This window comes from Myiozetetes cayanensis, unplaced genomic scaffold (assembly GCF_022539395.1).
Source record: "Myiozetetes cayanensis isolate MyiCay16 unplaced genomic scaffold, myiCay2020 scf3, whole genome shotgun sequence".
Lineage (NCBI taxonomy): Eukaryota > Metazoa > Chordata > Aves > Passeriformes > Tyrannidae > Myiozetetes > Myiozetetes cayanensis.
Window position 1 is genome coordinate 21,258,527 of NW_026087521.1, and position 25,034 is coordinate 21,283,560.

General features: G+C 34.8%; 1 protein-coding gene across 2 annotated transcripts in view; it reads left to right on the forward strand.

The window, feature by feature from the left end:
* POT1 (protection of telomeres 1) overlaps positions 1-25,034 on the forward strand; it is a 59,583-nt gene that overhangs the window by 21,677 nt on the left and 12,872 nt on the right. For both annotated transcript variants that reach the window (XM_050323653.1, XM_050323655.1), the window contains 5 exons: positions 4,696-4,826; positions 11,551-11,841; positions 15,842-15,997; positions 22,031-22,191; positions 24,898-24,986. In XM_050323653.1, coding sequence (XP_050179610.1) covers positions 4,696-4,826; positions 11,551-11,841; positions 15,842-15,997; positions 22,031-22,191; positions 24,898-24,986 — 828 coding nt within the window. The remainder of the gene's footprint in view (positions 1-4,695; positions 4,827-11,550; positions 11,842-15,841; positions 15,998-22,030; positions 22,192-24,897; positions 24,987-25,034) is intronic.

Genomic DNA, 25,034 nt, shown 5'->3' on the forward strand with positions numbered 1-25,034 from the left:
TTGTTTCATTTTTTGACATTACTGACATCAAAAAGAGTAAGAAGGGAATTAATCAAATACAGAAAGTACTACTTCTACTTTCTGAGTAAATCATGGAAGGGCAGTTCTTAAAGGATCACATGGTTGAGATTTGTCGTTTGTCCAGCTACTTTAGCAAGACTTTGGAGAACTGAGGACTTTGAACATCCTAAAGATGAGAACTGGTTGCTGGAAGTCATTAGGACAGCAATTTTTTCCAGATATGTAAAAACAATGAAGTTAAATGAATTGACTTTCAAGACAGGATGTCTCTGAAACAGCTAGGACAGATTATTGCAAGTTAGTTAATCACTTCAATTTCATAAGTAGTAGAAACTTAAGGGAAAATTATTATTTATTTTAACAACTGCTCTTTCTTGCATATATTAAGGCTTAAGACTGAAGCTTTGCACTGTGTTCCCACAAAGTGGGTACCACTGGAGTGGTACCTGGTGTTAGCTAGTTAAGCTTTGTTAGTTTAAATAATCTATAATTAAAATATTCATAATTTCTATTACCATTTTTGCATTAGATGAATGTTAAAGCACTGATGAAGAATGAGTTTTCAGTATGAGCATAAATTGTTTATTCCAGAGAAAGTTGTTTTAACTAAGAGTGCTTCAGCTCAAGACATAGTTTGAAATGTCTATACATGAGAACTTTGTGTTTTGAAAACTGTCCAAGGACGTACTTCCAGTCCTACTTGTTACAACAGACAGATGGGATTTTGTCTGCTAGATCTGTTACAAGTGTTCAAAACTATATTCTAACTTTTTTTCTCCAATAGTTTAAAAGTTTTAAGATACTTCACATCTTTAACAAAGGTGATTTTCTCCTCTCTCCGCTTCCTTAATCCCAAAGACATCTCAAGTATTTAACCTTGAGATTTACTGTAAAAACAGTCACTATGGGAGAAAAATGGCTTCTGTCTTTGTAGTGTCCAATTACAGAGATTATGTGCTTGACCATGAAAGTTATAGGACATTGCAACGTGACATTACTGCTTCCCCAAGTCTTTGTTTCATGTAGATATTAGGCAGTGTTTTTCATAATGCAAGGAAGAATTATAGCAAGAATAATCCTTGCTTCTGGTTAACACTAAGTCATAGAAGTAATGTCCTGTTTTCATGGGGAAATGGGGAAACCTCCATGTAGCTTGTTTTCTTAGATATATGCAGTATATTCATATGTCACATGCTGAATTAAAATCTCATTTTATCCTACCTAGACGTGGGTTTGGATTGTAACTATTTTATTTTTATGAAATATTTCTTAGAATCAAAATCAATAAAGGGTAACATTTTCAGAAAACCCAGTTCTAAAAAGCTTGAACGCTTCCAGGTCATCATTCTACATGCTTAAAATGCTGCTTAAAAACATAAATCAGATTCGGAAGTGTATTTTGAAGCCCTGCGTTTTATTTTTATTTTCTGTTTTTTATTTGATCTTGTGCCAGTTTATTCAACATTTTTAGCCTAGAATTTGTTTAAAACTATGTAGCTGAAAAAATTTACTTTGAACTATGCCAGTTGGTCAACTTGAATTAAAATAGTCAGTTTTTAGTAAGTAATAGCAAACCAATTTACTGAACTGTGCATTTTTGTGTTATATTTTTAAGACAGATTATTACAAGTCAAATTTATCAATGCTAAAATTTTCTGTTTAAAGAAAAGTTAATCAGTGGAGTAAATTTCTCTAGTAAAGGAAAATTGACTCCAATATGTAAACTTCAATTATTTATTTATTTGTTTGTTTATTTATTTATTTATTTATTTGCTTGGTCACTAAGGGATTTTGCTTTGCTGGAAAGTATATTGAGCAAAATCAAAAGTTGGACCAGTGACATTTACTTTATTGCTTTGTTTGGTACTGGGACATTATTTAACTTCAGCAGTTCTATTTAGAGTGTGAATCATTTTTTTTCAAAAAATTAATTTAGTCACTGAACTATAATGATACTGAGGTAAGCAGAAAATATTTTTCACATTTCAGCTGAAGAAGAAAAGATAGGTGTCTTTTTATTCTTAACCTTCAAAAAGGACTTGCTGGATGAAGATTTCATTGAAAGAAAATCAGTCTTTATGCTTTGTTCTCAAAGACCTCTACTGTAATTAGGTTTACTGTACAAGTGATATTTTGAGGTGATGGTGAGGAATGGAAGACCAAAGTCACAGAGACAGAGAATCTGTATTATGTAGATGATATTTCTAGATATATAAAGCATGTGTAATATTTTATACTGCTTGGACTAGGATGATTATCGGTCTTATATGAGTGTGCTAATTGCGCAGAAAATTGAGGCAGTGTGTTAACTTCCACTATTAAATAGGCAGCTGCACATGTGTGAAGCTTGCCAGGTTCTATAATCATGGCATCAAAGAATAACTGCAATTTTAATGTGGAATATTTTTGTTATTTCACTCTTGATTCCAATGTTGGAGTCTATCAATGCACTGTTGCATGTTACCCTGTGTCCTCAAAGGGTTTTAATTTGATGAACCCTAGATTTTTCTTTTTAATTACTCATTTTGTTTGTATTTGCAACTGACCTGTTAAGTTAACCTCTAGAATTCATACCCAAAGAAATACAACAATCCATCTTTGGATTACAGTAGTAAATACTCACAGTTTTGTCAGTCTGTGACTGGACTTTATTTATAATGACATTCCTAGCACAGGATGTCAAAATAGGCTCTATGTGGCACTGTACCTTGTGCCTTTGGCTGGAGTATGCACAAGAGTGATGCTTAGCAACTTCTGCATGCGATAGATGATAATTTATCATTATTGAGTCTGTATAAAAATCTTGGGGAAGAAGAGTAGTAGTTTTATAGAAATACTGGAGGTTTTTATCTGTAGTAAGAGTAGTTTTATATCTGGTAAGCCTTCACTGGATTTCTTTCAACACTTCATTCACTCAAATCATTAGGGAATTTAAACTTTTAAGTTTAAATTATAGTAAAATTTAAGGGTGTATGTACTGGAAATGGAAGAATATTTCTCTCAAAGGCATGGGCAGTGTACGTACAAGCAGGTATTATAATCCAGTCTAACATATCTGTCTTCATATTTGGGGAATCTGTTCACAGAGTTTACATATGACAATTTTGTCTTTTGACTGCCTTCCTGTACCTTTTTTATATAAGGCAAATCTGTCAGATTTACTGGACTGACAGCGTTCTCTTTCAAAGCTGTCTAGCAACAATTTACGTGTCTGCATCTTTTTAAAATGCATGATGGAGCTTTTATTGACTTTGTTTTAGAACTGTGACACCTTTGTTCAGTTCCCAGACATGTAAGCTCTGGTTTAGTGTCGTTATCACTAAGTGCCTCATAGAATTATAGCTGAAGAAAGTTGGGGATTTTGATCTTTTGGATTTTTTTGCTTTTCTGTTTGGGTTTTTATTTTTGAGAGATGAAAAGGTGTCAAGGCAGAACAGATTTGACTTGAGGAGTTTAATTCATTGCCAGGTAACATAAACATTTAATAACTTATTCAGAAACTGAGAAACAAAGAGAAACCTTTGAACACTTAGGTGTCTCTTGGAGGGACAATGGGTGATGCAGGAGACTGGGGTCTGTACATAGCATTCCTCAGGCAGGTGAACCAACTACGATGTTGTGAAAGAGCAAGTGTGCTTTGACTCTGCTTTTTTAAGCTGTAATGGAAAATACAGGTTTCATTTATGTCACCTGCAAGTACTACTCTATTCTGGGCTGGTTTGCATTGTCATGTTTGTATCTTTTTTTATTTTACTTTTAAAGTCACTAAGTGCAATTCTGTGAAGTTTAACTTTAAAAGGGCATATTTCAGATTTTTGCTCTATTTTCCAACTACTACTGTGTGACTGTAAGTAAGTAAGTAAGTAAGTAACATTTCCAAGTAATGGCCAGTCTTCGCGACGAAGATCCGGGGAAGGTCTTTACACCTTCCAGCCTGCGCATTGGATTTTTTAGGTGAGACACAGTGTGCGCGGAACTGAGCCCACCCTTTAATCCTAAGGTTCATCTGCCGGGGCCAAGCGAGCTTGGACGGTGGCAGCGAGGTCCTTAGGACGTAGGTGGGTTGCCTTTTTAAGGGCTAATGAGCTCCACCTGCCCGGGAGTGGCCCTGACCGGGAATCGAACCCGGGCCTCAGCAGTGACAGCGCCGCACCCTTACCACTAGACCACCAGGGGCTCCGGTGTGACTGTATTCTTACAGTACATATATATATATATCTCCCACATATTTTGTTGAAGTGAAGGATATGTAATTTATGTTTTAATTTGCTTTTAGAACTTGTAGAACTCATTACCTCTTCAGAAGGCAGTGCAAAAATAAATCTTGGAAAAGAATTTCATAAGATTGTACGTGTGCTCCTCATTTTATGGAGAAAGTAATTGAAACTTGAAAGAATAGCGTGGCTGTTGCAGACAGAAGAAAAAGTTTTGTGAGTTCCTGGCTCACAGACCTGTGCTTAATCACACATTTCATTTTCAGTTTTTTGGGCTAATTATCAGCAAGATGGGCCACACTTAGTTGTTATGATCCTTTAAAGAAATTAACTTTGAAAGAGTTACACAGATCATAGCAGAAAAAGATTGGCCATATGGGTGCTCATCCCAAATTTAATATCTGTGTATTAATAATTTCATAATACCTATTATTGATTCAGACATTTTTATATTTTGCAGATTATTGCTCAGTTGTAACACTTGTGGACCCATCAAATGCGAAGTTAACTTGCACTCTTTTTAATGGAAATCCAGATTCCCTACCAAAAATTTACAAAGTTGGAGATATTGTTCGATTTCATAGAATAAAGGTATGTACTAGAATGTTGGGGTTTTATGTGCTTGCTTTTCTTCAATGAGAAGACCATAGGAACAATTTATTTCTACATGTATCAAAATTAACACTTGGAGACATTGGATAAAGCAGCTGATTGATAAAACAGCTATGATTATGGTATGGACCGAAGCTGAAATTAAACTATGAATTTTTTTCAACAACACTTATTAAACTACTTGACAAAAGTCATGTGATGATACTTCTAGATGAACAGAGTTTAACTGACATAAATGTGCACAATTTATCCCTCTTCAAACTAATAGGATTTTATGAAGGAGTTTTAGGGCTTCTGTTGTGGAGCAGTTTAGGTCAGCTGGAGAGTCACTCCAGTAAAAGGAATCTTTCTGGCGTTGTTAGTGTGCAGAATGCTCGAGCTACTGCTGTGATCTTTTCCTGCCTTACACCCTGTTCATCTATATCGAAGGTCACGCAGGAAACAGTGTTTTTTAGCTTTGATACTGCTTCTACTGGATGTTTTTCTTACACCTGTTGCAACTGTATAAGGAAGAGGAACCACACTACAGGGACTGAATAGAAGTCTTGTAATGCTGGACCATACTTAAAGAGGTGCAGAACAGGACCAAAGACATGATTTTACCATGTTGCATATTACTTTGCAACATAACCATACATAACTATATATTTTCTTTTTATGTAAAATAATCGTAGCGGAAATGAATAAATGTCATGAAAGAGGCCAGTGGAAAAAAATAGTTTGCATATTTGAACACTCTTGAGACATCTAGGAAATTTAAGATTGTACAAAAGGATGATAAAAGGGATAAAGATCCTTAGTACTAAGCATGTACATTTTGATATGCTGTAGCAGGAGAACAAAGAAGAAAACCCCATGACAATAAATGTTAAAAGTGGTAAGATTTATCCAGTGTTTGAGTTTTGTACCACTGAGATTGTTAAGAAAGAACTTTTTAAGATTCAGAAACAGTCTTCTGCTATTCATGTATATTATAAATATTTACAATTGAGAGATAAGTTAGTTAGCCTATTTTGGGTTAGGATAAAGCTTCCTTAAGGTCATCTGTATATAATTAGAGTGGAATGAGACTGTATTTAGATTTTGAAGCCTTTGTTTGTTAATCACTACTTGAGCTGTGTTGTTGGTCTTGAGAGTTCGTTAATTTAACTTTGGATTGGAATGTCTTATGCTAAATTTTCATATTTTCTCTGAATCCATCAGGGTGAGTGTTAGATAGAAATACTCCTTTTTGAAATTCAGTGGAGATAAAAGCTTTTTTATTGCTTCTGAAAACAAAGTACATATTTTTATAATACGTAAGTGAAAAATGAGAAAGTAGAGAGAAGTCTGGTCAAAATAAAAGAATTGAAAAGTTGCAGGTGTATGGTAGGTTAATATTGGATTTTTTTTTTGAGATGTGGAAAGTACACACTAAAAAACAAAACAAGACCCCTGTCGGGGAAGTTATGTGTGCTCTCTCTTTTATGCAAACATAATATTGTCTCAGTTCTAGTATTTATTTTTGTTACAAACTTACTTAGAAAACCTGATGATATAACATATGTAAGGAACCTCACCATTCTTCTAATTTGGCATCAGTTTTTTGAGGAGAACCTTTGACCAAATACCACCATACCCAGTGCAGCGTCCTAGATATTTAGAGAAACGGCAGGAAAAACAAATTCCTTACGTGCAATCAATTACATATTCATCTGATTCAAACTCGTTAGATCTACAATATAAATGCATTGCCTCTTTGAGCAAAAGGATTTCATAACCATGACATAGATGTTTATTCCTTCCAAAGGTCAGCAGATTGACAAGTGTAAGATATATGTTTTGCTAGAGAGTTTTGAAGCTGTTTGTCTGTCCACAGAGAAGTGGGAATCTGAATATCAAATATATGGAGCATGGCTTCATGACAATGTAGAAGTATCACACTACCTTTTTTGTTATCCTTTCTATTTCTATTCTGTCTCTTTTCTTGTGCATCACTCTCCTAAACCTCATAATACTTAACATAGATTCGTTCCACTATATTACTTACTTTGATCTTTGAGCTAGTCTGTTGGTATTTCCAGGAGCAATCTTACTTCTGTACTCTACTAGCACTTTTCTTTGTCTTTGTGTATTTGCTCCTTTATTTTAATCCAATTTGTCTGATTAAAGTTGATTTCTTTTCCTTCTTTTTATTTGGTACAATGTAGAAGGCACTGAGAGAAAGACTCAGCATTTGTGTCTTTGCTCATTTCTTATTCCTGGGCAACTCTAGCCATAGCTGTCAGATTGATAAGGATCAGAGGTGAAAGTCTGAAGCTTAGATATATAACATACTGAATGTATTAAATTTAATAATTTAAATAATTTAATAAATTAAACTTTGGTAGAATTTAGCTCTGAGACTCTTAGTGTCTTCTATAAACTTGGCTAAAGTTAAGTTTGAGACTTTCTACTAAAAAGGATGTCAAAAAACATGTTGTGTGTTGCACTGCAACACCTGTTTTCAAATTCTTGCTCTGAAGAGTGGAGGAAATTTAATTTCTTTTTACTAAAGAGTAAATCAGAAACCAACATTTTTCTCAGAAATACCAGAATTACTATTGCTTTTGACTTCCCTTCAAAAATTCTGTAAGGCATGAAACTCATTTTGAATGGAATTTAAATTAAAACTAAATATTTGTCCTATAATAAGTAATGTCAGGAAATACTAACTGTAGGCAGTGATAGTTTCTCTGTAATTTGAAGTATTAAAAATTTGCACATATGTTTTCTGAAATTGTCATCTCAGTACTTTTGGTCAAGTTACCTGATTGTATTTTAAATATGTAGAAAATATTCCATAATAGTAATTTTTTAGTTTATTAGAATTTTCTTAAATATACTATGCCACTTTCTTTGAGGAGTATTTCTAAAACAGTATCACAATGCCTGCTGTTTTCTAAAATTATTATCAAAATAGTAATTAGTTCAGTTGGCTTAAATATATAAACTTTTTGCATACAATGTTTTTCCACAAAATAGTTGTATGATCAGGTGAATTGAATTGGTAAATGAAATCTACAATATTTTGGTCATTTTCTTCTTTAATTTGTATTTCCATTGCTGCAGATGTTTCTGGTAATCTTATTTTGTAGACAGCAATTCTTAGGAATGCTAGAGAATAAGCTATAATTTGTGGTCCTAGTATCTAGGTATGTTTATCATGTCTTCATAAAAATTCATTTTATTTCCATCCTTATTAGCTTCCTTTTGCAAGGTGCCTGAAGAGAGTTTTTGTAGTTCAGTTTTCTTCTTTTCGTATTTAAACATGTTCAGAATGGTTTAATTTATACTTCAAATGGCTTCTCTGTTTCATTATTACCTCTCTGTTCATATAGCTGGAGGTACAAATACACCAGGATTACATTATTAAAATATAAGAAAATGTAATCAGTATATTGTATCATGCAAACCTGTTTAGACTATTTACTTAAGATGAGAAAACATTTACAAAAAAAAAGCAAAAATATACTAAATGCATTTTGGTGAGGTTTTTTTGACAGGAAACTTTTTTGTCATACAAACATCAGTGACAATCATTAAAAAAATAAATCTTCCTTTGTAGTATAAAAACATATACATTAGCTTAGTATGTGGTGTTTTTTGATATTCTGAGATGATCTGTGACTGCAGTGGTTTCATAATGGTCCTTTGCTTCTACAATTTAACAATTTTGATGGAAAACTACCTTGGAGATGCTATTATTCCAGCTTTATACATATTTACTATCACACATTTCTGTTTAGTGAGATGAATAACATCAGCTTCAGTTAAAAAAATAACCAGGTATTTTAGGTTGCTGTAAATCTATTTATAAATATTTCAAGATTAGCTTCTTTTCAATAACCATATTCAAGATAGTGTTGTACACCATAGAAATCACTAGAGTTTATTGTCTGTACAGTTTGTTAAGGTGACATTTCACCTACTGTTCTTCAGTTTACAGAAAGACTCCTGCCAAAGACTCCTCCCAAAGACTCCTGCAATATGTATTGGAATTTACTTGTTTGCTTAGAACAAGTCAAATAAATTTTATCTGCTCCATTTTTGTCCCAGAGGACATTTTTATTTAGCAACCATTATTTATTAAAAATATTTAAAATTCTTAGGGAATTTTTAAAGTGATAGCCATCTACCCCACTTCCCCATTTTTTCAACACACACACTCCCCCCAACAATTTTAAAAAAAATATCCCCAAGGCCTCTAGAAATGACACAAAATCTAGTGAGGGGGAATTGTTGTCATATACAAAAGTCCCAGGTTGGCTCTTTTCCCTAAGTTTAATTCAATTTCAAAATCTTTTTTGTGGAAAATATAACACATTTACATTACATGATCTGAGATCTGCTTAAGAATGCCATAATGGAGTAACATTTTCCCATGGATTTTACTCATTTTGTACTCCAGTGATCCTTCATCACTTTAGCAATGATTTAGTTTTAAAGAACAAGTCTGGAGAATTTCTGTTGACCATCATCTGTTCTGTGGGTCTGACATAAGTAATTTTCCAGCTATGAAATACTTTTTTCTGTAACCCATTCTACAGTTGCTTCTCCTGTTTCTTCTGTTGGTCACTAAATAATATTGTTGAATTCTGTTTATGTTTGAGAGCACTCAGTGGTTTCTCTACCTTCATGTGCCTAAAGACATGTGGTTTGCGTTCAAGATCATTGTTAATATTCTCATCATGACGGTTGAGGTTTACCTTCTTATATATATATTTTTTTTTGTTATTTTATAATTGCCTTTCCCTACATAAAGGCTGATTTTAAATTCACTAAATGAGGGTACTGGGAGATGTCAGAAGTACAGTATATTTGAAGACAACCTCCTGCGTGATCAAAACATGACATAAAGGATTTGGGAAAGAACTAACATAGCTTATGGTGAAATATTAGTGGAAACCCAGGGAGACAAAGTAGTTTCTTGAACTGATTTCCTGAGAGGTTTGGAGCCTTCCCAGAGGACTAGGACAGAATTTTTAGTAAGAAAGAAGTGAAGATATTTTTATGATGATTTAAAACAATGAGTGAAGAAATAGATGAGTAGGTATATTGGAAACTAAAATACTTTGAGAAAAATTTGACATGCCAGATAAGATACTAAAAATAATCTTGAAGTGTATTTTGATAGTGGATGAATGAGTAAATGTGGTGAAAGAGTCTTCCTTCCCTCTGGATGTTACCTGTTTAGAGAAGCTGTTGGATATAATGCCAGTGGCAGCAACTAAAGTAAATCTGTGTGTTTATATTAGATAACATCTTACAGTGGAATGTTTTTTCCAGGCTGTGGGTAATGAGGCACAAATTGATTATGAAACTATGTATTTTCCTGATTGGTCTGTTGGCTTTTCATGTATTTTTGATATTTAAATATAAAGGTTAAAAGATTAAAGCTTTCCAGTGTTTCACTGAAGGAAAACTACACTGTGAATTGATGTGCTCCATTGGTCAGGTCTGGAGAATGCTTAAGTAAATCAAAGTTTATCTTAGAGAAGACCTTTAATGTATTTATGCACTATGTGAAAGTAGCAGGGATTAAGGGAGTTCCTGTCACGAAGATTGAATTGCTTTATTTATGAATTTCCAAGGTCAATGAATACTTGATGTGTGTGCTTTTTAAATTTCAGTGTGTTTATAAAACATAGGCCTAAGTAATTGGTGATGTTTTGCTAGAAAATGTTGCTATTTAGAACTTCTGACACACATTTCACATTCTGCACTTTCAAATCAGTAGGATTTTCAACCATTTGAAAATTGAGCACTGGGAATCCTATACTAGATTGTCTCATAAATGCTATATTCATAAGTATTCATACTTATTTGGTAAGCAAACCCAAATTAAAAATGGATGAATTCAAACAGTTTGATATTTCTAGGTAATGAGTCATACAGTGCTTTGATATAGAGATACAGAGATATAGATAGATAGATAGATATATAAAGTGCAGAGAGCAGTAAGACTAGTTTAGATCCTTGAAGGAATGCTTCAGACTTTACACATTGTGTTTTACGTGGTAGCAGATACACAGCTAAATCAGCAGGATTCAGGGGAGCTACCATGTTCAGGGCAGTAGACATTGAGTAATTGTGAAAGCTCTATTCATAATTCAAGGAATGAAAGCTGGTCACTGTTTACTTTCTAGAAAAAAATACCTCCTAGAACTGACATTTTCTGTTGCAGTTCTGTAGTATTGGAAAACAGGGCTGTTGTGAGAGGCAGAAAACAGGAATCCATAACTTTCCTCTACCATTGCTCTACTGTGTAAAAATTAATTTCTCTTGTGCCTCAGTCTCCCCATTTGTAAAAGCAACCCTGATATCTTCCCCCCCACAATTCCTGATGTCTTCTTATTGACGTGTGTGAATAAAATACTCTGTTTGATGCTGTATATTTACAGGTAGGTGTTAGTCTGCCTCTTCAAAATTTTGTTGTGTAAGGTTATATTTTCTGCCTGCTTACTTTATTTTCTTAAGTTAATGTAACTTTTGTTGTTGTTGTTGTTGGGTTTTTTTGGTTTTTTTTTTGTTTCTTTGTTTGTTTGTTTTTAATTCTGTTCTTCCCATAGCACCAGAAACAAAAATGGTGTATGGTTCATTCTTTATGCACATGATAAAGCAGAAATGTATTTTTATTTCCATGCAGTGCAAACTATTTTTTTTCATTCATATTTCATAACAGATCAGGGAATTCAATGGACAAATGCAGGGAATTACCAGTGGGGGATTTGCATCCTTGACATTTGATGGAACTGTAGGAGCGCCTCTAGTTCCTCGAACTTCTAGCAAAATGTACACTTTCATGGATGAAGAACATAAAAGAATAGAAGAACTACGTGTTTGGGCAGCCAGTAATATTTCCATCTCTGGACCAGCAGCAAAACTGTCTAGTGTTCAGCCAATGCTGTTCTTTGATCTCACTTGCCAGCTGGTAGGAAAAGCACAAGTGGATGGATCTTCTTTTCTTCTAAAGGTAGACTTATTTTTTTAAAATAATTTGTTAGATTTATGTATTCAGATGTTGTGATACATTTTTCAATAAGGCAGACATATTTTATACCCTGAGGTTGACTCACTTGGTTAGAGCACAGTGCTAATAACATTAAAGTTGTGGGTTCGATGCCCGTACGGACCATTCATTTAAGATGATCCTTGTAGGTCCCTTCCAACTCAAAATGTTCTGTGAAATAATGTTATGTAGATAAATGTTTTGACTGTAAGCAAATTTGTAATCCTGGGCCATTTTAGTTCTATGAAAACAAAACAGAAATCACAGGACTCTCTGAAGTTGTTCACCTGATTTGTTTTTTAGGAGAGGTTTAGTAAGGCATTGTATGGAGCATCGTTTCACATTTGTAGATAAATATTGCAAGATTTCTTAACCTTGAAAAATGTTTGTTTTAAACTTCATCCTTGTTTTTCAGTTAGCTTTTACTGCTTGTTTTTCTGAGTCTGCTGGGTATGATTAGTGCAGTAAGTAGCACTATCTAAGAAAGGAATGAATGTGTTAGGTTATCTGTCATGATGGATTCTAGGTAGTTTCTCTTAGTTATACGTAAGCACTTTGGGCATCAGTGCTCACTGAAAATACAAAGTGCCTAGTGCTACACAACAGGATAGTAATATCCAAGGGTGATCGTTAACATTAACTAAATAAAAGCGATGTCTCCATAATATTCCTGGGTTTAGTTCCAGATGTATCTGTCTGAAGTTATTCTGAAACTCCTCTGCTTTATTTTTCTTTATTTTTTAAGTTGATTGTTAAAATGTGAGTGATGATCAACCTGAACCTGTTATTTTCCACTTTATGACTTCATAAAATTACTTATTGGTTCTAATGTGTTAAACTGTATTGTTACAATATTTTTGGAAATAGCACATGAATTTAATGAATTCCTTCATTAAAGCAGCAAAGATTTTTCTCACACAGAAACAAATCTTAAGTGTATGCTATAACATGCTCTGCAACTGTTACAAGCATTTCCATTTAATAATCCTTTGTGAAAGACATGTCAAATGAGACCCAGTAAAATTTCAGAACTTTGTGGTCTGTAATTAAGTTGTTAATTAATAAGTATATCTGCAACATTGAAGGACCCTTTGCAATGATAGAAACAAGGACTTTCTTAAATTATTAATATTTCTTTACACACTTCTCTGTGTTGTAAGATTCAAATTTTGTCACTTTTATGCAGTAAAGGTAATGACTTGGGGCAATCTTAGGGTAGACTTAGGACAGTAAAAGTTTGAAGTCAAATAATGATAGATGAATTTTTCTGATATGTAATTCCTTTGACAGCATATATTTTTAGCATTATAAAATATTAAATACTTAAATCCATAATAAAATACAGCAGACAAGCTTAAAAATGCTACATTAATATTAGCATGCTGTTGGTAATTTCCTCCATTTTTCAACAATGGCAAAATCCATATCTTGTGTCAAATATTGACCATGATAGAAGAGAACCCATTCTAAAAACTTTTAGACAGATCTCTAATTATTTTGTTGTTTTGTTAAACAAAAAAATTCAAACAAAACAACCAAGCCAATGCCAACTCAAATGGAGTGATCATTAAATACTATTTTATTGTATTCTTTTGGTTATGCATTTTATAATAATGTTTTACATTTATCATGTTATTCCAAGTATATCAGTGATTACGGCTGATTACAGTATGAAATATCATGATTATTTTAAGCATTGAGCCCAGGTAGTGAGTGGGGACGGCTTCAAAGACAACTAAAATGAATTTCAGCAATTTTGTGCATCATCTATAGCATAACATTTAAGTTACACTTGGTAAATTAATTGCTATATGCACAACAGCTGAGTTGGATGTGGCATAAAGATGATATTGCTGACTTGATTATTTATTACCATTTTCTGAGAATTTTCTTATTCAAACTGATGGAGACTAAAGAATTCACGCTAGAAATTATTCTGTCATTTATGCCTTTCATAAGAGTTTTACTGTTATTCTTTTCTTCCCTTCTGTCTGTCAGTTTAATTTTGTACATTAAGTCATACAATGAGCATATTCTGTTGAAGAGAAAAATAGGTATCATTGGGTCTCTTTCATTCAGTGTTTTGCCAACCATGGTGATCAAACATTATCATTAACTTAGCTCCGGGCTGTTCATGACTAGTAAGAGAATGATTTGTTGTTTCTTATCCAGAATTAATTTAACCAGTGTTGGGTTTTCATCCAGTGTTTATTTTTGAAACCAGGTCAGTTTGAAAACAGGATGTTTCATGTTTTCATCCATAATTTGAGTAAAGCAAAGCTCTCCTGAAGTAGAGAGAACTTGGTCTGTTTCTGTATTTGTGCAAGAAAAAAAACACAACCAACTACTTCTGCAAAGTTGGGTTTTTTTCTTGTAGAGAAAGCTTACATTATCATAAATTCCTCCAAAAGGTGCTGATACTGACCTCATTAGTTCCTCTGGTGAAGGACGTTTCAAAACTAAGTCACCATCCCTTTATCTGAAAAGGGAGCGTACAGGTTATTTCAATCGTCAGATCCATCTCTCCAGTGTAGAATTAAATTAACAAACTGTCACAAGTAAAACCAGTTGAAATAATAGTGGAAAACTTGATGAATTTAAGGTTCGTTATTTTGTCAAAGGGACTAAATTCGTAACAGATATGCACTAAATCTGTTTCTAAGCTCAGTTCTGGAAAAGATTTGATAATTCAAGCACTAGGTAACCTCTCTTTCAAAGGCGGTTTCAAGTATTTCATGGTGCAGGATCAGAAGATTATAGGCTATTTTTAATCTGTGGCAGCATATACCATCTCATTATCTGGTCCTTCAGAATACACTCTTGCTTGGCAACATTAATTTGATGTTATGGGTCATTTTCACTGTCAGCAGGGAAATTCCCTTTTTTCTCTTGATTTTGGATGGGTATTCCAGCCATGAGTTACTGCCTGTGTATTTATGCATAGCTTTGCTGATTCTTAGATCTTTTCCTGTTGGTCTGTTGATCCAAAGCAGTTAAGCATAAGGTGTAGAAACCCTTTAAAAATTAAGCTTTGGTGTCTTTTTTTCTTTCCATCTGCAGTACCTAACTCATGGGACAAAGTACCTTATTATCACAAACTCTGAAAATTAACTTCTGTTGAACCAATATGCATGACATCCTATGAAATGCAGCATTTCAAAAGAAGGGTCCAAATGCTTCTAGATTTTTGTTTTGCTATACTAGTATTTCAGACCATTATTCTTGTTGTCTTTGTGAAGAGTATATCTTCAGAAACTCAGGAAACCATAGTTAACAGAATGATATTTGGTTTAAGTAGAAAAATTTTGATTCCAAAGTACTAAGCCTGTTGGTAAACTTACTTTTTCACAGTAACTTTACTAGCTCAGAAATAATTCTATTGGTATTTCAGTACAAGGAGTATATTAAAGGTTTAGTGTTAGGCAAACGATTTTTAGAACCTTTGTTAATAGGTGTATGTTAAGTACTGATGTTTTTCGAATATACTCTAGATAACTAGCAGTGTATCCTGATATAGGAGATCATCAGTAATTAAGTCAATATGTACTGTGTACTCAGTCTTCAAATACTGTAGCTGAAGTGGTTAAAAAGCCCCTATATCAGGATCAAAATATTAAGTATAGACAGTTGTGCATATGATGAATTCTGATGGTTGTAACTACTGGATAAACAGTTGATGGTTTGCTAGAGCTGATTTTTTTGTTGTTTTTTAGTATTAACAGGTTCTAGGTCTTAGCACATGATCATATTCTCGATAGAGGTTATTTTATGCTCTGTAAGGAATAATAATTTTAAAAATCCCATAAGGTCTAATTTAAGTATTTTAAGGACTTTTAGACTAAGACTGCAATTGGGATTTCTTATTGTTACTGATTTTTAATCAAACAAAAAATTTAAAAAAAAATATTTAAAATCTGAGTCTAAAGTATTCTGAGCATATTGAAGTAGTTCATTTACGTTGCAGGTATGGGATGGTACAAAATGTCCCTATCCAACATGGAGAGTACCTGTGGAAGCAAAAGACATGGAAGGAGAAAAGGCTCTTCTTCATCAGCTGAGAAATCTCACGGTGGACATTCTAGTCTATGATAACCATGTACAACTGGCAAAATCGCTTAAGGTAATGCACAGTTTGGTATTTCTAACTCTCTTTTCGTGGCCTATGTTCTGCTTAGAAGTCACTTCAGAGAATGTATTAATTCAATTCTGCTGTAATTAGTTTCATGTTCCTCTTTATCTTTCACTGTATTTCCTGTACCTTTTATTTGAATGCAAAACTCCTTCAACATGTGTTAAACAGCCTCATTACCCGAAAATTACCATGAAAAAAATTCTTTCAATTAAGCTGTTCTTTCCAGACATTGTAATATACTATATAATCCTGTGAAAATAATGAACTCAGAAAATGTATTCTGTACTTTAGAATTATTTTTAAATGATATAAAATGGGGTTAAACTCGTAGACCCATTTAAGACTCTTAATTCTAATGTCAATAGAAGATTTTCAGTTCTATAAACTTCTGCAGTTTGCAGTGCAATCTTCATTTAGTGGATCAGTAGTGTTGATTATGCTTAGATAGAGAAAACAACGTAATTAAACATTTGATCTTAGCAATACTGCCATCTTGCTTCTGAATACAGGAAATCAGCAAAGAATACATCTTTCATTTCATGCCTTGCCCTCTATGTCCAAGATCATTTTTAAGAAAACATTAACTAGAAAATAAAGATAAGTAATAACCATTTGTTAGCCCAGGCTATTGGCAGACATAAAATCAATTAGATAAATTAACATCCATTCATAAGTAAATGACAGATAGCAAAATAAGTGTAAGGATTTGTGTAAGAATTCATAACAAAACTGACAGAAATATTTCATGACTTCCAAGTTCTCTTCCAGAGTTTTTCACTTGCTAACTGGTGTAATCTGTTGATAAATAACTGATGTTCCAATGAAGCATTGTTTTGAAAATTAAGGGCAAAATATTTTAATGTTAATAAAACATAATTTCTTGAGTAGTTAATAATACTTCTTTTATTGCTCTCCCGCATTTATGTTCAGGAATCCCTATTGAATATGTGATACATGGGATGTCTTCATCAACTCTCTCAATTTTTTACTTCCTCTAAGTTTGCCCTTTCTTATTTCTAAAGCATTTGTACCTTTGCTGGATACTGCACTGTGTAGTAGAAGCTCTAATTTCATAGGAAATTGTTAAAAACCTCCTTTGACCTTCTGAGCAGTACAGGCTATTTTTCTCCTGGCTATGTCCAAAGTTGCAGTAGTTTCAGTCATGAAAGCTGTAGAAGTTTCAAGTTAGATTGTTTTTGAACACCACTATTTAGTGGATTGTCTTAGTGAAGTAATCTAAGAAAAGGGGCTGATATGCTAACAGTTAACTTCAGAAGTATTTATTAATTTCAGGTTGCAATATGTAGAATTAATTTTATTTCACAGAATAATATAAATATAATTAAATCTGGGGGGAACTGTCCCTAAAATGGAGGGGTTTTAAATACTAGTGGAAATCATGTCCTATCATAAGAAAGTAAAGTGAAATCTGTATAATATTTTTTTTGGTTCAGGGTCTTGTTTTGCAAAGGTGTTTTTTTAAATTCATCTGTGTAGAAGTATGGAACTGGAGAGTGTTTAGTGTATCCATGTACACCTTCCCAAGTGTGGTTAGATGTTTTGCCAGCTTATGGTTGCAGAAACAGTAAAAGTATGCTAGTTTTCAGCCTTGTCTTCTGCATTTGACAGTAGCTTAGAATTGCCTTTTTTATGTAAATTGTTATGGAATTGTTAGGTTACATTCTCCCTTGTTGTGTATTGTTTGCAGTGACAGTTGCAGCTCAGAAATGACATTTTATGTAGGAGCAATCTGTTTTACACAGCCTTGTTAACACAAAGAGCAGATTGAAAAAAAAACTGAAATATTTTAAAATTGTATCTGTAGGCACATGTTCAGACACGGAAGCTCTGAGTAAGCAGTACACACTAGAGAAAGTGGGTAATGTATTATAGTGAATTTTTGGCAAATGCTGGAGCACAGAGTAAGGGATATTGCTGCAAGAGTTTGTTAAAAACTCCTTGTTTAGGTCATCTGTCCAGAGAACACTGAAGATTTGAGCATTTTATCCCATTTTCTAAGACAACCAAATAATATTTAAAATTTTCAATGGAGAGAACTTTAGTAACACTGAAGACATGTTGCTGTTGATACCATAAGTAGACTTTTTGTTCCCTGTATTTACTGGTCTCCCTTTCCTGCTGCGTAAGATTGTGGCTTTTCAGCATTTGGTGCTTTGACAGAACACAAAAAGAATTTTTAGAAATCTCATCTCTGAAGTGAATTATTTCCTGGGGCATAAAGACACAAGCAAGAACTACAACTAAGCAAAGAAAATGGTGTTCACTGCTTTTGCTTGAAATTGCCTCTTCCTCTGGCTACCTGGGGTGCGTGAGGCTTTCTCATTACTCTAGGAACCCCAACCTACAACTGTCTGGAATACAGTTGCTCCCCATAGGTTGCAGTTTGTTATTCTTCAGCCTTTCTTATGCCAATTTTTCCGAAAGTTCTCAGGATTCACTGACACTGCCGTAGGATTTGGGAAATAGGTCTGTGATGTTTCCCCATCTTAAGCATTTTGCTTAGATTGTAGGCATCGAGGTGAGAGAGCATCAGTGGTCAGTCAATGCACAGTAGGGGTCCAGCTGTCCACAGCTGGTTAGAGGTTTCCTTATATTCTGTCATTCACTGAATATATGGTACTGTGCCTTCCTGTGTTGCCATGCATTTTCTGGATAGTACAATTAAAACAATTAACCTTGAGCATAGATACAAGTCCTAGTCTGTAGTTTCACAGCATTTGTTTTGTGTCACATATCTTCAGATGTAGAATTTGTATATTTTCAGCTGTTTCTCCCACCATGTAAAATGTCATCTCTTTTTTGACAGTAGTATGGACCAAGAAGTCTTGCTTTTTTAGTGCCAGAGTCACATTTTCAACCTGAAACTTCAATGAGTTACTTACATGGTTGTAATATCTAGCTTCATATTTTTCAGACCTAGGTAGCATTCCTTTGACCTGTCAGTGGTATTCTCCACACCTCTGTCTTTTTACTTATTAAAAGGGGAAAAAACAAAAGACGACACCCTCTAATCCCAGCTCTGGGTCTTTCAAACTCTTAGCATGGATTTCGGTTGGTATTTCTTACTGCAAAGGACTGTGCCCAAATGCTGTGTATATACTTCCTCTCATTTTCAAGGAGCTGTGCACCATTTACTCAGTAAAATTAGACTGCTGATATGATAAAAAGGATAACAAAGAAATCTCATTTAATATAATCAGCCATAAAAATAGGTATAAAAATTACTACAGAGGAATTTGTTAAGTGATTCCTGTAGATAAAGACAGGTTCTTGTCATGACTGCCTTTTTGGTCCAACATGAACATTTACCTGCCATGATAAATGGCTGTTCTGAATTCATCAGTGTGAATGTCAACACAACCCTATAAGTTTTGAAATAATGATGAGAATTTCCTATGCTAGAGTTGTATTAGTTCACTGGTTATAGGGAACTGCATATGTGACTTCTGCATTTTAATTCTCTCTAGCCTTAATATGTATTTTTTTTAATAGTCATATTTGAATTAGACTGCAAATAGGGTATTAGTATATTTTATACTACTGCAAAAAATTTTTTTATTCTACTTTAATTCATTTTAAATGAACTTGCTTTAAATGAAAAAGGTAGTTCATAAACAGAACTGCTGTAAAGTCAAGTAAGGAGCTGGGTTTGTACTATATTTTAGTGATGGTTATGTAAATCATGTAGATTATAATTTCTTCTCAGTCAAGTATATAAAGTGCTCAGTCTGCAGGCATTCTGTAAACAACAGAAACCCAGTAACGTTTTTATCCATAACAATCTGCTCACTGCTGTTAACTGTAAGCAAGGCTGCCGCCCAAAGGAATCCATGGAAATGGCACCCTGTTTGCACAGGCAGCTCTGGGTTGACATTTAGAACTCTACGGATTTTTTCAGTATTTACCAATGCTGATTATAATGCTTCTCTTTATTATGGTTCTAAATGATATTAAAATACATAAAATAATAACAGTCAGAAAAGAATCGAATAAATGCATATATAGAAAGAATAATTTATAGTGATGACAAATCTTGCAACATGAATGTTGCACTGAAATGTGTAGTTCAGTTGACTTTTGCATGAGTTTCAGCACACAAGTTTAGAAGGCAGACCCAGCATTTTGTATTTTTGGCTTCTGAGCTATCATCTCCCATGTTTAATTTTTTATATTTATACATAGATAAAATACTTTTTTCATATGTTCTTTTTAAAAGAAAAAAATCTGTTAATACTGAACTTTTTCCTGTTTATATGCAAATTGGTTGGGGGGTAGGAAGTAGTTTGACACTGTTTTATTAACTTAAAGTTATTTCATAAGCAGAAATTAGTTTGTCTTTTCTTTAAAATTTCTTAACTTTCTCCCAAGGCATTTGTCACAATCATTAGATTACTTTTATAATATGAGTACCCCTTGTATTTTTGGATATTCAACATAATTAAGTGGAAAGGAAAAAAAAAAACAAACTTCTGGGTAAGCCTCTTAACTGCCATCTAAATGCACAAACTGTGCTGGTGATGCTTTGAATGAACAAAATGAGCAGCCCCCTGACAACACAGATCAATTAAAACTCTGATAAGAGCTCCATGCCAGAAGCAAAATAGGTGCAGGCTGAAGTGCAGTTTTTATGTCCCTGCTGCCCAAATTGAAAAATACACTACCTTTTTCATGTGTGATTATTATTTAAAAGTAGTTTGATACCAGCATTATGTAGTCACAGTTTTTTCCTTGATACAGAGGAGGATTCTAGACATAGGTTGCTGCTCCATCTGCTTTTATGCATGTATACATACATTTGTAAGTATTGTACTAAGACCTGACCAATCCAATCTAGGTTTCCACTGGTTAAAATTAAAACTGAAATAAAACTTAACAGACTTGAGTGCTGTAATATTAATTTTAATTGAAGTAAATTTTAAAATAATTTCTCATTTATATAGGGTTATTTAAAAAATACTTAGAATTAATATAGATCCAGGTTGTTGAATGTGTGTAGCTTACCAGCTATCAAGTGGATCTTAGGTTACATATTTTAAAAAAATATTTTAGCAACTCTGTAGTTAAGTCTCCGGATTATGAGCCTTGGGTTTGGTTTTATTTTTTTGGTTGAATGTGCAGTTTTTTTGAGGGGGGATAATGGGTGTGGTATTTTGAAATAAAAGCAGAGTTATAAAAATGTGTTCAATATTCAGCACTCCATAGCTTCTTTTTTTAATAGGTACTTGTATAAGTTAGCATAATTCCATTTTTTTAACTTAACAAAACTGTTTCAGAAAACACAAAATAATTTTAAGCAAAACAAGAAGCATATTCTCCATGTACCTGAGGAAGAAGATCTAACAGAGTTAGGAAGAGTGCCAAAATCTTTCAATTTCTAATATGTGTTGCCTTTTCTCCTGTTCCTAAAAATATGTTATGTGTAATGTAAGCGTAAGATGGGACAAAGAAATCTGAGTAAGCAGATGTGTTTGTACGTACACCTGAAGAGATAAGAAACCATGTGCGATGATGGACATGAGGGCAATTGCTGAATGTGGCCATACATGGACAAATCACAGGATGTCAGTCTCTAGAGGACTGTGTTCTGAAAATAGAAGGGAAATTGAGCCCTCAGGAGAGAAATGTATAGATTCATTTGATCTGTCTTCTGAACTGTGTTTGAGAATTCGATTTATTAAAAAGGCTTATGCTGGTTCTGAATCATCCTTTGCTGTCAGTAATGTTGTCTGATAAAGCAAAACAAACAGATCACTCAGGGAGGTTTTGCACTATCCACATTTGAAAATATCCAAAACCCAACTGGAGACAATCCTAAGAAACCTGCTCTAGTTGACTCTGCTCTGGGCGCAGGGGTTGAATGAGGCAATGTCCAGAGGTCCCTGACAACTTATGTGATTGAGTTCAAATGGGGAAGAAGCTTTATGAGGCCTGGAAGTCTAGAATTTTCCACATAAACAGCTGGCTTTGTGCTATCTAAATTGTTGGGGTTTTTTTTTTCAGATTGGAAGTTTTCTGAGAATTTACAGCATTCATGCGAAACAAGCAAGTGCTGACAATGAAGATTTCTCGCATATAGAATTTCATCTTCATGGTGGGACCTGTTACGGTCGAGGAATAGGAGTCTTACCAGAAAATAACCCCGATGTTAAGGAACTAAAAGCGTAAGTTTTATATGTAGGTGTTTTGGGGTTTTTTTTTCCCTAGGTGATTCTTGAAAACTCTAGACCAATGTAACAACTGTACAGTTTAGAGTTGCAAACATATCTAAGAATCAGAAACTCTGGAACAGAATGTGTCTTTAGCACCACTAAGATGAAGAGTGTTTGGAGCAATAGGTAAATAAAAGCTATTTTTTCAAATTTTGAATGTAGTAGCGATCAAGATTCCTATTTTATAATGCTGTAATAATAAATCCTGGCCATATTAACATACTTAGTGTATATTATGGAGGCATATAATCTTTTGAAGACAAAAGCCTTGTTTCAGCAAATAAATTAAGCACATTTTAAGCATGTACATATGTGTTAATTGAAAGTGGTGAGATTTAAAGATATTCAAAATGAAACAGATAATTTACATGCTTTACTGAACTGTGTTATATTCATAAGGAATCATAGAATCATTTAGATTAGAAAGGACCTTTAAGATCACTGAGTCCAGATGTAAACCTTGTCCAAGTCCATCTCTAAACCATATCTCTAAATACCACATCTACACATCTTCTAAACACCTCCAGAGATGATGACTCCATCATTTCCCTGGGCAGCCTGTTCCAGTGCTTGACAACCCTTTCCATGAAGAAATTTTTCTTAATATCTAAACCTCCCCTGGCACAGAGTGAAGCCATTTCCTCTCGTCCTATCACTAGTTTCCTGAGAGAAGAGGCAAACCCCCACCTTGTTACAACCTCCTTTCATGTAGCTGTAGAGAACAGTACAGCTCTCTACAACCTTCAGCCTTCTTTTCTCCAGGCTGAACAACCCCGGCTGCCTCAGCTGCTCCTCATGTGACTTACTCTCTAGACCCTTCACCAGCTTTGTTCCCCTTCTCTGGACTCACTCCAGCACCTCAGTGTCTTTCTTGAAATGAGGACCCCAGAAACGAACACAGGATTTGAGGTGTGGCCTCACCAGTGCCAAGTACAGGGCGACAATCACTCAATCACTGCACTGGTCCTGCTGGCCACACTATTTCTGATACAGACCAGAATGCCATAGACCTTCTTAGCTGCCTGGGCACACTGCTGGCTCATGGTCAGCCCACTGTCGACCAGCACCCCCAGATCCTTTTCTGCTGGGCCACTTTCCAACCACTCTGCCCCAAGCCTGTAGCTCTGCATGAGGTTGTTGTGACCCAAGTGCAAGACTCAACACTTCACCTTGAACCTCATACAATTGGCGTCAGCCCATCAATCCAGCTTCTCCAGATCCCTCCGTAGAGCCTTCCTGCCCTTCTGCAGATCAACACTCTTGCCAAACTTGGTGTTCTCTGCAAACTGACTGTACCCTCAATCCCCACATCCAGATCATTGATAAAGACATGAAACAGAACTGGCCTCAATACTGAGCCCTGAGGAACTCCATGAGTGACCAACTGCCAGCTGGATTTAACTGCATTCACCACCACTGTCTATGCCTAGCCATCCAGCCCATTTTTTACCCAGTGAATAGGCACCTGTCCAAGCCATGAATAGCCTATTTTCCTGGGAGAATGCCGTGGGAAAGTACCAAAGGCTTTACTAAGGACCAGGTAATCTGCATCCGCAGCCCTTCACTCATCCACTGAGTGGGTCACTTTGCTGTGAAAGGAGATCAGGTTGGTCAAGCAGAACCCATGCTGGCTGGGCCTGATGCCCTGGTTATCCTGCTCATGCCACATGATGGCACTCAAGATGACCTGGTCCATGACCTTCCCTGGTACCAAGGTCAAACTGACAGGCCTGTAGTTCCCTCGATCACCCATCTGACCCTTCTTGTAGATGAACATCACATTCACTAACTTCCAGGGGGTCGGTCTCCTTGCTTAGCAGGAGTGCTGATAAATGATGGGAAGTGGCTTGGTGAGCACTTCACCAGCTTCCTCAGTACCCATGGGTGGATCCCATTCGGTCCCATAGACTTATGTTTGACTAAGTGGTGTAGCAGATCAATGATCATTTCCTCTTGGATCATGGATAGTTCAGTCTGCTTCCTATCCCTAACTTCCAGCTCAGGAGGCTGAATATTCAGAGAAAAACTGGTCTTACTATTAAAGACTGTGGGAAAGAAGGCATGAGGTACTTCAGCCTGTTCCTCATCCTTTGTTGCTATGTTTCCACCCATATCCAACAAAGGATGGATATTCTGCTTAGCTTTCCTTTTGTTGATGATGTATTTGTAGAAACTATTTATGTTGTCTTTCGTGGCAGTAGCCAGATTAAGTTCTAGTTGGGCTTTGACCCTTCTAATTTTCTGCCTGCAGAAAATTTAGTCCTCCTGAGTGGTCTGCCCCTTTTCCAAAGGTTATAAATTCTTTTTTTCCTTAGGAAAGGCTAAGTCACCAAAGTCCATATTCCTTTATCAGGAATTCTGTTTCCAGTCGTAAATATTTCTTTTTGGCACTATATTGCGCTTAATGTTCCAGAAGTGATTTGGAAAGGAATGTCTTATCTGCATCATTAACATAATCCCCTGCAAATTCTGGCTAGCTGAGTTTTATATCTCTGCTGGAACCTTTGAGTGAACATTATACTTGTGTATTGATAATAAATAGATATCTAAGTGTCTGTGTTACCCCATTATACATATATATATATGTGCATGTGTGTGTGTATGTAGGTATATGAAAGATTTCTCTAGATTATAAAATATTTAATCATTTATTTTTAGGTTCTTAGGATCTGTGGATCTGGCAGACAGTCAGAACATGGAAAGCATGTCTTCAGTGGAATTAGACGATACTTTTAGCGTTTTTACAGGTAAGAGCAATTGCTCTTTCTTCTAACAGATATATAGTCAAGATAAGG